Source organism: Macaca fascicularis, chromosome 1 (genome assembly GCF_037993035.2).
Source record: "Macaca fascicularis isolate 582-1 chromosome 1, T2T-MFA8v1.1".
Taxonomy (NCBI): Eukaryota; Metazoa; Chordata; class Mammalia; order Primates; family Cercopithecidae; genus Macaca; species Macaca fascicularis.
In genome coordinates, this window is record NC_088375.1 from 120,749,823 (window position 1) to 120,762,840 (window position 13,018).

At 35.6% G+C, this 13,018-nt stretch overlaps 1 protein-coding gene across 2 annotated transcripts in view; it reads right to left on the minus strand.

The window, feature by feature from the left end:
- The window catches only part of MAGI3 (membrane associated guanylate kinase, WW and PDZ domain containing 3), a 293,190-nt gene that overhangs the window by 52,723 nt on the left and 227,449 nt on the right, over nucleotides 1-13,018 (minus strand). For both annotated transcript variants that reach the window (XM_005542284.4, XM_005542285.5), the window contains exons 8-9: nucleotides 8,626-8,720; nucleotides 3,003-3,191 (exon numbers count right to left, since the gene is read on the minus strand). In XM_005542284.4, coding sequence (XP_005542341.3) covers nucleotides 3,003-3,191; nucleotides 8,626-8,720 — 284 coding nt within the window. The remainder of the gene's footprint in view (nucleotides 1-3,002; nucleotides 3,192-8,625; nucleotides 8,721-13,018) is intronic.

Here is a 13,018-nt window from a genome sequence, read left to right on the forward strand (position 1 = left end):
CCTCAACAAAATATTAGCAATCAAATTTGACAATACATTAAAAAGATCATTCATCATGACCAAGTGGGATTTATCCCATGAATGCAAGGATGGTACAACATATGCAAATAATTAGTGTGATACGTGGTATCAACAGAATGAAGAATAAAAACTATAATCATTTGAGGCGGGTCGATCACCTGAGGTCAAGAGTTCGAGACCAGCCTGGCTAACATGGTGAAACCCTATCTCTACTAAAAATACAAAATTAGCGGGCATGCTGGTGAGTGCCTGTAATCCCAGCTACTCAGGAGGCTGAGGCAGGAGAATCACTTGAACCCAGGAGGTAGGGGTTACAGTGAGCCGAGATCACGCCACTGCACTACAGCCTCGGTGACAGAGACTCGGTCTAAAAAACAAAACAAAACAAAAACAACAACAAAAACTGTATTCATTTCAACTGATGCTGAAAAAAATTTGATAAAATTCAACACCCCTTTATGATAAAACTCTAAAAAAACTGGGTATATAAGAAACATACCTCAATATAATAAAGGCCATATATACAACAGAGCCACAGCTAGTATCATACTGAATGGGGGAAAAACTGAAAGCACTTCCTCTGAGATCTGGAAAATGAAGATGCCCACTTTCACCACTGTTACTCAACACAGGACTGGAAGTTCTAGCTAAAGCAATCAGCAAGAGAAAGAAATAACAGGCATACAAATTGGAAAGGGAGAAGTCAAATTATCCTTGTTTTTAGATGATGGGATCTTATATTTGGAAAAACATAACAACTCCACACATAAAAAAAACTATTAGAACTGATAAACAAATTCAGTAAAGTTGCAGGATACAAAATCGACATACAAAAATCAGTAGCATTTCTATATGCCAGTGAACAATCTGAGAAAGAAATTAAAAAAGTAATCCTATTCACAACAGCCACAAATAAGATTAAATACCTAGGAATTAACTAAAGAAGCAAAATATCTCTACATCGAAAATTATAAAATACTGATGCAAGAAACTGAAGAGGACATAAAAAATGAAAAGATATTTCATGTTCATAGTTGGAAGAATCAATATTCTTCTCAATACTACCCAAAGCAATCTAGAGATTCAATGCAATCTCTATCAAATCTCTATCAAAATACCAATGACATTCTTCACAGAAATAGAAAGAACAATCCTGAAATTTATATGGAATCACAAAAGATCCAGAATAGCCAAAGCTAGCCTGAGGAAAAAGTACACACAACTGGAGGAATCACATTACCTGACTTTAAATTATACTACAGAGCTATAGTAACTAAAGGAAGATGGTATTGGCATAAAAACAGACACATAGACCAATGAAACAGAATAGAGAAATCCATACACCTACAATGAACTCATTTTCAAGAAAGGTGCCAAGAACATACATTGGAGAAAACACAGTCTCTTCAATGGTTCTAGGAAAACTGGATATCCACATATAGAAGAATGAAACTTGACTTCTATCTCTCGCTGACTTCTATCTCTGCTATATACAAAAATCAAAACAAGGTGAATTAAAGACTTAAATCTAAGACTTCAAACTATAAAACTAGAAAAAGAAAACACAGGGGAAACTCTCCAGGACATTGGTCTGGGCAAAAATTTCTTCAGTGATACTCCACAAGCCCAGGCAACGAAAGCAAAAATGGACAAACGGGATCACATCAAGTTAAAAAGCTTCGGCATAGCAAAGGAAACAGTCAGTCAAGTGAAGAGACAACCCACAGAATGGGAGAAAATCTTTGCAAACTATCCATCTCACAAGAGATTAATAACTAGAATATATAAGGAGCTCAAACAACTCTATAGGAAAAATCTAATCTGATAAAAAATGGGCAAAACATTGGAACAGACATTTCTCATGAAGAAGACATAGAAGACAAAGAAACAGGTATATGAATAGGTGCTCAGGTCATTGATCATCAGAGAAATACAAATCAAAAGTACAATGAGATATCATCTTGCCCTAGTTAAAAATGACTTTTATCCAAAAAGACAGGCAATAACAAATGCTGGAGAGGGTGTGGTGAAAAGGGAACCCTCAAACACTGTTGTTGGGAATGTAAATTTGTACAACCACTATGGAAAACAAGTTGGAGGATTCTCAAAACACTAAAAATAGAGATACCATACAATCTAGCAATCCCACTGCTTAGTATATACCCACAAGAAAGGAAATCAGTATATTGAAGAGATATCTGCACTCCCATGATTATTACAGCACTTTTCACAATAGCGAAGATTTAGAAGCCACCTAAATGTCCATCAATAGATAATTAGATAAAGAAAATATGGTACATATACACAATGGAGTACTATTCAGCCATAAAAAGAATGAGATCTTGTCATTTGCAATGACACAGATGGAAATGAAGATCATTATGTTAAGTGAAATAAGTCAGGCAAAGAAACACAAACTTTGCATGCTCCCATTTCTTTGCAGATACTAAAATTAAAACAACTGAACTAATGGAGATAGAGAGTAGAAGGATGATTACCAGAGGCTGGGAAAGGTAGTTGGGGTTGGTGGGGGGTGAGAGGGAAGTGGAGATGGTTAAGGAGTATAAAAAATATATAGTTAGAAAGAATGAGTAAGACCTAGTTTTTGATAACACAATAGGGTGACTACAGTCAGCAATAACTTAATTGTACATTTTATAACTAAAAGAGTATAAATGGGTTGTTTTTAACACAAAAGATAAATGCTTGAGGAGATGTATACCCCATTTTCTATGATGTGGTTATTACTTATTGCATGCCTGTATCAAAGTATAATATCTCATGTATCCCATAAATACATATACCTACTGTGTACCCATACAACTTTTTTTTTTTTAATTAGAGGATAAGCTATTTTAATACTGGAATCTCTCTCTTTAGTTATATAATTTAATTCTTTCTCTCTATGTATATAAAATCTCTTCACTATAATTTTTGTTATAGCATCACTACTCTTCAAACAATTATGAAAAATTTGTTACCTGGTGCAATTTTCCCATCCTGAGCTGCAGGACCATCTTTCAGCACATTTTTCACTTGTAGGAACTCATCAGGTCTATCTCCGCCAATAATGGTAAAACCAAATCCCATTGTGCTTTTTTTCAGTGATGCTCGAACAAGGACACCTTTAAGTTGGGATGGATCTCTTGTGAAGTGTGATTTTTCCATATCTGTGCCAAAATGAGAAGTGGGTTTGAGAACAAAAATAATTACAATGAATATAGCACTCAGTCAATCTTTTTTTATATAACTTAATGTTATTCTCAACTTTATCTCTTTCTCATTGCCTTGTCTGCACTTACTTTCAACCCAGAGTCCATTATATAAAGTTAAAATGACACAACCTTTAGTACTCAATTGCTGAAAGTTTGGATATTCAACTGTACTATAAAACTCAGCATCCACTGAGTTTTATGTGCAAAGTACGATACCAGGAGGATGAGGCCAAGTGTCACAAACTTGTGAAAGGGAGTATATTGAAAATTTTTATAATTCACAGTTCAGGCTTTCTGCAGTCTTTAATTTATAACTGATGGAAGGAGTGAATCTTTTTACTACCAGTAAATAGCTTCATATTTCTATCCCTTTCACTCGTGTTTAGTAGATAATTTAGGAAGAAAAACACATCTTCTTTTGAAATGCCCATTTTTAGGGGTTAGATGACCCTAGTGATTCACATCTGCAAATAACAACCTCCTTCCAGAACTTCTCTCTTCTCCTCAACCATGCGTGCCATTAGGGAAGTGACAAAAACTGAGAGAATCAAACTGTACAGGTTTATAATTTACTAAGTATTAAATTAACTGTAAAAAAAAAAGATTTTAAATGTTCTGCCATTATCTATTTTTTAACAAATTTATTAAGATATCATTCACATACCATAGAATTCAGCTCTTTCAAGTATACAATTCAGTGTCATCCAACTATCAGCATAATCTAATTGTAGAACATTTTCTTCCCTCCTCAAAGGAAATCCCCATGCCCATTAGCAGTCATTATCCAATTTCTCCCCAACCCACGTCCATATTCCAGCCTTAGGAAGCCACGAATCTACTATCCATGTATAGACGTGCCCAATACAGGCATTTCATATAAACAGAATCAGATGATATGTGGTGTTTTGAATGGTTTCTTTCAATTGACAGTGTTTTTGAGGTTCATCTGTATTGTAGCATATGTCAGTACTTTATTGCTCTTTATTATTAATATATAATAAATATTAAATTAAATATGTATTTACTAAAGATAAATTTATTATATTATTGCCAAATAATATACCACTGTATGGATAAATATCACATTTTGTTTATCCATTCATTAGTTGATGGACATCGGGTTATTTCCACTTTTTGGCTATTATGAATAATGTTGATATGAATACTCACAAGTTTTTGTGTGGACATATTTTCATTCATCTTGGGTATATACTGTGAGTGGAATTCCAGCAGTTACTATGAATATATCGTAATTATGTTTATCATTTTGATAAACTTCCAAACTTTTCCAAAGCAGCCTTGCCATTTTACATTTCCACAAGCAACATAGGAGGGCCTCAATTTCTCCACATACTTGCCAACAGTTGTCCTGTCTGTCCTTTTGGTTGTACCCATTCTAGCGGACATGGAGTGGTTTCTCACTGTGGTTTTGTTGTGCATTTCCCTGTTAACTTGAATTAATAATGGTAGCTTGTTTCACACTTAGCACTAGTATCACGCCCAGAGTTACTTATGTGTATTTGCTGCTGCCTCTCTTAGCAGAGTGTTCTGATATATTAAAACTTATCAGAAAAAAGAGCGATTCTTGGTGCTGTTCTGTATGGTTTGCAGATTATGCAGTATGTAAACAGCTTTCTCAAGAGGTAGGCTTGCCCTGGCAATAGTGACAGTGGCAGGTTCGGGGTGGAAAGTAGGAGCTACCTTATTTAATATGTTATTCCCAGATTTGTTTTTATTTGCAAAAAGCACATGATACAAACAAACGAAAAATCCAGCTCTTTTGGGCTTCTCAAAGTAGAGAAGTAGACTCCAGACAGCAGTGCATTGATCATAGTAAATGCCATTTTGTGAGGCCTCTCAGAGGATGGCCAGTCAGCCTACTTATGGTGACACCTCTGTATTATTGAGCTTCTCACATTCAAAGTAGCAACTTTGAATTTTGTTCAGTCTCTGAACAAAATATTACTTTAAAAAATTATTTAATTGACATATGCAATACCCATTCAATTACAGAAGTTGACTAACACCGTCCACTAGTGTTGCCTACCAGACTGTAGATAAGAATATTTCTCTAATGACTGAGTACTTGGACAGGTACTTGATGATAATATGAAATGTACCGTTTTCATTTTTATGTCAAATACTGAGATGTTTCTGGTTAGCTATCCCATGCCCTAATCCCCAGGAATACTAGAATAAGATTGGCTTCTGAGGGCAAAACTTGAAAACTAGCATACAATAAATGACATCCAGGTTGTACAAACAATAAAGAGGAAGGAAAAATAACACCTAATTTTAGAAAGTATTAATAAAACAGCCAAAGCCAACTGAAAGTTGGTCAGAAGTAAGTCTTATCAAAATTAAGCTTAGAAAAGTGAAAATCATAAAGGCACAAAGAAACTGTCTTTGAGATCAACCGTCTCAACTTTAAATCCAAGATTTGTAATTTAGTTGAGTGATCCTGGGTATGTTGTTTAAAACTTGTAATCCTCAGCTGTCTTGTCTCTAAAATGGGGCTAGTCGTACCTAAAATTCATGGGATTGTCACAGAGATTAAACTATGTGACACACAGAAAGCAGAGGAAGCGGTGCTTGACAAATGGTAACTGCACAATCAATGTAGATGAGCACAAACTCTTATATACTGTCCAAGGAAGGAGGTTCCATGGCTCACAAACTTGAGTGCTTCTGACTCTGTGGAAAGGATAACCTTGGGATAGATGAATCAGACAATTTTAACTTAATGCCATCAAAGCCTCTAAATGGGGATAATAATATCAATAACTTGCAGAGCTATTTTGAGACTTAAATGATATGATTATACAAAGTATCCAAATCTATATGTGATTCAGTATCTCAACAAATGGCAGCTGTTATTCCTTAAGGACTAGCATAACTTCAGTAACATCAAGGAAGTCTTTCTTGTCCTTCTACATTCAGATTTAATTTCTCCCTTTTGTCTACCACTATTGTTTATATCTTCCTTATCATACTATACTAAAATTATATGTGTATTTCCCTGACTAAGTTGGGAGCTCCTGAAAGACAGGTGTTGAATATTTCTGTTTGTTTGTTTTCCTTTTCTTTTTTTTTTTGAGACAGGGTCTCATTCTGTCACCCAGGCTGGAGTGTAGTGGTGTGATCACTGCTCACTGCAGACTTGACCTCCTGGGCTAAGGTGATCCTCCCACCTTAGCCTCCTGAGTAGCTGGTACTACAGGTGTGTGCCACCACACCAGGCCAGATTTTTGTATTTTTTGTAGAGATGGAGTTTTGCCATGTTGCCCAGGCTGGTCTCAAACTCTTGGGCTCAAGCAATCCATTTGCCTTGGCTTCCCAAAGTGCTGGGATTACAGGTGTGAAATACTATACCTGGCCAGGTGTTGAGTGTTTACTCTTCTTTTAATCCCTACCTTATAGGAGAGAGCCTGGGTATCTAAATCAATAAAACATATGGTACCTGACTTCAGGGAAATTAGAGTTTATAAAGGGAGGAAAGATCTCCCTTGAAATGTGCCATGAATTCAGGGACTATATATTATAATACAAAGAACTTTGAATTTAAAGTCAGTAAAACTAAGTTCAAATTCTGGCTTGACACTCACTGTTATTCTAAGCAAGAGGCTTAATCTTTATTAAAGTCTCCATTTCCTTATGTATAAATTAGGGATTCAAGTTGCTCTTCAGTTCATGTCTTCTGTCTATAATCTTTCATGGTCAAAGCTATGAAAATAGTTGGTTATACTCATTGTCTCCACGTCTTCACCTCCCATACCTTCTTCATTCTACTGCAATTTTATTTCACTCTCTACTTGCTCTTGCTAGAGTGACTAATGACCTCCCTACTGTCAAATCCAACATATATTTTTCAATCTTCAACTTCCTTGACATTCCAGCAACATGTGACATACTCAACCTCTTCTCATGGCTGCCTATCCCTATAAACTCATCGCTTGTTACTACCCTACAAATACCCTATGCTGTAACCACGCCTACTTGCCTTCTGGCCTTTCAGCACACCATTTCACACTTCTATGATTTTAAACATTCTGTTCCTTCTACTTGGTATGCTTTCTTACTCCTTTAAAATTTTTGTCTGCCTGCTTTAACTTTTCCTGACTTTTTAAGACCTAGTTCATATCTCTTCTGCTTTGAAATTTCTCCTGCCCCCTTGACAATCTCCACCAAAGCAGAGTTGGGTACTCCCTTCGTTATGCCACCACTGTACCTTGTACATCTCTATTAATAACAATGAAACTATTATAATTTATTAGCCAACGCACGCTTAATACCATTGCAGGCACTTTACATCTGTTATTTTACATACTCATAACCACCTTAAGAGGTGGGTACCATTATTATTCCTATTTTATATATGAGGAAATAGGGGCATTTAGAGATTCAGGAAATGTACCCAAGTTTACACAGCTGGGATTCAAACCTGCTCCTCAGCTTACCCTTATAATTACTATTCTAGGATGGCACCTATCTCTATATATTATAACCATCAGTTTCCTATATTAGACTGTGAACTCTTGAGGGCAAGCCCTGTCTTACTCTTAGTCATTTTTGAATACCTAGTGCCTAGCAAAGCACTGGGGATACAGTCAGTGCTCAAAAGTATTTGTTAAACTCAAAATGTTTGCTAAACGAAATGCAAAACTTTAGGAGAAGGATGATGTTTTTGAAGAGTAACTATAAGAAAGAACTATTTCTCTCATGGGCAACTGAAGTGGAGAATCTAGTGGATTACTACAATATGACCATATATACCCTGGTTATTAATGACAAATGAGGACTGGAAAAGGGATGGGGAGGGATAAGTAGAATGTAAGAACTTCCTGAGCAGTGTTTTCAAAATACACATGACTAGGCTCATTGAAATTTCCGGATCTGTATTTTTAAAAAATGCTCCCTAAGTGAGTCTGATGTTACTAATACCTACCATCCCACTTGAGACTCGATGATGTAGGTAAATCATTTGATATATTTATTATTTATTAATATTGGTTAATGAAGAATCCTCAATGGTTACAGATACCATACTTAAGCAATTAATGATGAACTAGAGACCTAATATTGGTCTCGCCTTAAACATATAAGGAAACATTCCAATCTTCAAAACAAAATCTCAAATTCACAAAAAAGCTACCCAAATCCCTTCTCCCAACAACTTCATGCTTTTTATATACTCCTGAGAAAAATCTCACTATTCTCATAATGTTCAGATGTTTTATTAAGATTATTCATATCTTTACAATAACAAATATTAGACATTCTTGTCTAGTGTCAAAGCCATAGAAATAAAAAGTTCAAACTCACTTTTATTAACTCAGCATACAAATTTCACAAGTTATTCTTTCAAGAAAAGATTGAGAAGAATGCCTACCTGGTTTTGAAGACCCAATTTCAGCCTGTCCTAACTGCTTTTTCCTTTTCGCTTCCTCCACTGGATTTTCAAACTGGGTTTTCTGGTTAAGGTGACTATAGAATGCAGAAAAATATACATTTCAGTTTAAAATAAAACAGTAACATATTCTTAAATAGTCTATCATACCATTCCATCCTCATAGATTAGGGGACAAATATGTATCTTTAGGCTATGGAACATAGAGAGACTGACAGATGATAGCAGTGGGGCTTTCTGTCAGCTAAATAAAGTCCTGTAGAAGATGCCAAGCTGTGAAGCTTTTGATATTATATTTACTATAGCTTCTTCATAAACCTACCCAATATAGCCAATAACGGTTTTCAAAACTATGGCCTTCTTATCTGATGCAATCACAAGTACTTGTTCTTGGTAATTTAATTTTTTTTAAAAGGCAGTTAATGATAGAAGGGTTTTAATTTAAGTTTCTCCAAAATAAAGCAAGCTGTAAAGACACTTTCAAAGAAATCTGTGTACAGAATCCTTTTTAAATTATATTACTATTACTTTTCCACTGACTCACCTATATCTGTTCAGTAGTAACTAAGAAAATGACTTGCTCTTATCAATTATAGTACAGAGTAACTCTTTCACACTTAAATTTCTTCATAATTATATCATAATTAAATGAATAATTATAACATAGGTTCAACTGACATTTATGATTTGGGAACATTCACTACTGACTCTTGGAATGCATACAACTCTGTGAGAGAAAGCAGGAAACCTGAGGAGACTAGCCGCTAGGAGATTAGCCAAAACTATTCAACACGCTATGGGCAATAGTATGTTTTACAGAAGAAAAAGATCACTGTTCTTCTGGCAAGCCAGGTAAGTGGAAGTTGGTTAAGAAAGCAACTGCTGTAAAAAAGATGTTAAGGACCTCGAATAGGTCTAATTCAGAAGCAATGGAAATCATATTCGAACACTTCCATAGTACAAATATATTTCAGCATATGCTACAGTTTTCCACTTTAATAAGAAGTGAGGTCGGGTGCAGTGGCTCACGCCTATAATCTCAGCATTTTAGGAGGCCAAGGCAGGCAGATCACCAAGTCAAGAGATAGAGACCATCCTGACCAACACGGTGAAACCCCGCCTCTACTAAAATACAAAAATAAGCTGGGCGTGGTAGTGCATGACTGTAATCCCAGCTACTTGGGAGGCTGAGGTAGGAGGCTCACTTGAACCCGAGAGGCAGAGGTTGCAGTGAGCCGAGATCGTGCCATTGCACTCTAGCTCAGGCGACAAGAGTGAAACTCCGTCACAGATAAATAAATAAATAAATAAAAAGTGGTAACACGAGTGAACACCAACAATTAAATACCAAATCATGAGAATTTCAGAACATAATTGTCTTTAGGTAGGTTGAATATTACAAAATGTACATATAAATAGTCACACAAGTTGAACATTTATTTTGCCTTTTTATTTATTTTACTTTTTTTCGAGACTGGCTCTCATTCTGTCACCCAGGCTGGAATGCAGTGGTCTGATCACAGCTCACTGCAGCCTCAACCTCTTAGGCTCAAGCGATATTCCCACCTCAGTCTCCTGAGTAGCTGTGACCACAGGTGTGTGCCACAAGGCCCAGTAAATTAAAAAAAAATTTTTTTCTTTTAGAGATGGGGTCTTACTATGTTGTCCACACTGGAGCTTTGCCATTTCCAAACATTAAGAGTGGTGGTAGAGAAACGGGCAGCAGGAACTAAAATTAAAATTTTAAAAACCACCTTCAAAAAAAGGAAAGTTAGCTTTCTCCATGTCACTTAGGCTACTAGTGCATATTAGTTCCACAACACATGTGGTTACTTATTAAATAGTTTAAGAGATCTAAATATGGTAAGTGCCACTGGACATTCTTTGGGTTCTGATTTCACTAACACTCAAGTATGCTTTTGCTTCATAATATGAGGGGGACAACCTGTCCATTGAGTTAACTGTTTAACTCTGTGAAAATAAAAATCTTAGGAACTACTTTAAAAAATTTATTTAAGAACTGATATTTTACATATTCTTTTGAAAAACAACTAAAAATTGACACTCAGAAAAGAATAAACCTGTTCAGAAAGAAGCTTGGCTCACTTTCACTTTAATATCATTGGCTAGAATGACTCACTTTGCCACCCAGGCATTAGAACATAAAAAGTAGTAATTTGTATTTATACCCTTTGTAATGTGTGGGAGAGGAGAGTAGAAGTATGCAAATGAGTAATCCTTTTCCTAAAAATTTGACAACAGAATATAAGATTTACTGAAGGAAGTTATTATCTTCATTATCTTAGACTATCTAGACTAAAATGCCACTCAAAAAAAAAAAAATCAAAAAATAAAGAAGTGAGAATACTGTCCTTTTCATTTAGTTACTTATACCTACACTATTATTAAGATACAACAAATTTTGTTTTCCATATAACCAGCTATGGGAAATAAGAGAGGAAAATATTATAGATTATCAGAAAGAAAAAAAGATAGCAAACAAGAACGATCAAATATTAGTACATAATGTGGCACATTGTATTAAAATTTTATGTCTAATATCTGGATTTAAAAATTTATCTCAACGAAATATTCTTTCATAAAGAATTTTAGATGGCTGGGCATGGCGGCTCACACCTGTGATCCCAGCACTTTGGGAGGCCAAGGCCAGCACTTTGGGAGGCTGACGCGGATGGATCACTTGAGGTCAGGAGCTTAAGACCAGCCTGGCCAACATGGGGAAAACCCATCTCTACTAAAAATACAAAATTAGCTGGGTGTGGTGGCACATGCCTATAATCTCAGCTACTCAGGGGCTGAGGTACGAGAATCACTTCAACCTGGGAGGTGGTGGTTGCAGTGAGCCAAGATCGTGCTGCTGCGCTCTAGCCTGGGCGACAAGCATAAAGCTCTGTCTCAAAAAAAAAAAAGTTTTAGTTGTGAAAGCAAGTATATATTTTGACTTTGTCACCTAGATGCATCAAGACATTTAATGTTCATTACCCTGATCTAATCACTATATATTATGTGTACTGAAACATCACTATGCACCCCCAAAATGTGTATAATTATTATATGTTAATTTAAAAAAGACATGTAATGCAATACAATCAAGACCGCATTTCTAAATATATATGCATATTTATATTTATGCATATTACAAGCATATTATATTTTTGGAACAATTTTATTTTAAAAAATAAATTCATCCATTTCAGAATCCCATCCTCTAAAATAAATACAAAGAAAAACTACCATTGCAGTTGGTGTTACTACTATAAGGCTCCTGCCAAGAGCAATCATCGTGCCATCTGGTTTGACAAACTAAGAGAGCCAAAGAGTAGCCATTCAAGTAACAGCTTTTTATCTCCATCAGTAAACTCACTGCAGATTACCATGGTCGAGATTCAAAACCTAACTAATCTGGGAATCAAGCCACACTCCACAGCTCAGCTGACTCCATACTAATGTGCATCTTGAGTACAGTCTGCTCCTTCTTAATCTAATACAAAACCCTCCTGTAAAATGAGCTCATTCTGGGAACAATCATAAAAAATCATGTCGCTGCTGCTGTTGCTTCTAATTCAGGCTATTTCATGTACCTCCCTGACAACTAGGAGCAGGTCGCTTCAGGATTTGCCCTAAAGTTGCTTTAATATTGTATCTTTGCATAATGGGCACCAGATCATTCAGCTCAAGGTTTTATAACAGGCAAATGACTTTCACCTTTTGACCATGTATTCAAATTCACTTGGAATGGGTAATAAAGAGAATGAGAATCATTATCTCAGAAATGTTCAGCAGTGTCAATGGCAAATAATAGCTGATTAGAGCCCAATTTAAAGAGACTAAACTTTGAGGGGAAGAAAAAAATCCTGCAAAACCTTTTCAGTTGGCCCCCAAATATTCCTTTAATGTGAAAAATGGTCGTTTCTTCCTTTAACAAAATATGACTTAGGAAAAAAATAATAAAAGAGCTGCTGTATACTTTTTATATCACAGTATCAGTAAGATATTAAGTAACACAATGGAAATGGAAACAAAATTAGCATAGCTTTCAAAGGAACCAAGATATTGAAATTCTGAAGTTATATACTTAAGTGTCAAGCTAATTGAGTCATTTCCTTAGGAGACACCTTTAATTATGAATGAAGTCATTCCAAAAATCCCTCTAACCACAGTGACTCAAGTAACAACCTGCACAACAGAATAAAGACTAAAGTTGCAACAGGAGTCAGAGATGCTTACTTTAGGGATAATTACCAGGAAATGTCATTGGTTTATGCCTGTAAGTATTGAAACATTAAGCAACAATCATAAAATTAAAGATGCTTGTGTTTGTTACTTTTTCAGGTAATAATAACATTTTGTCTTT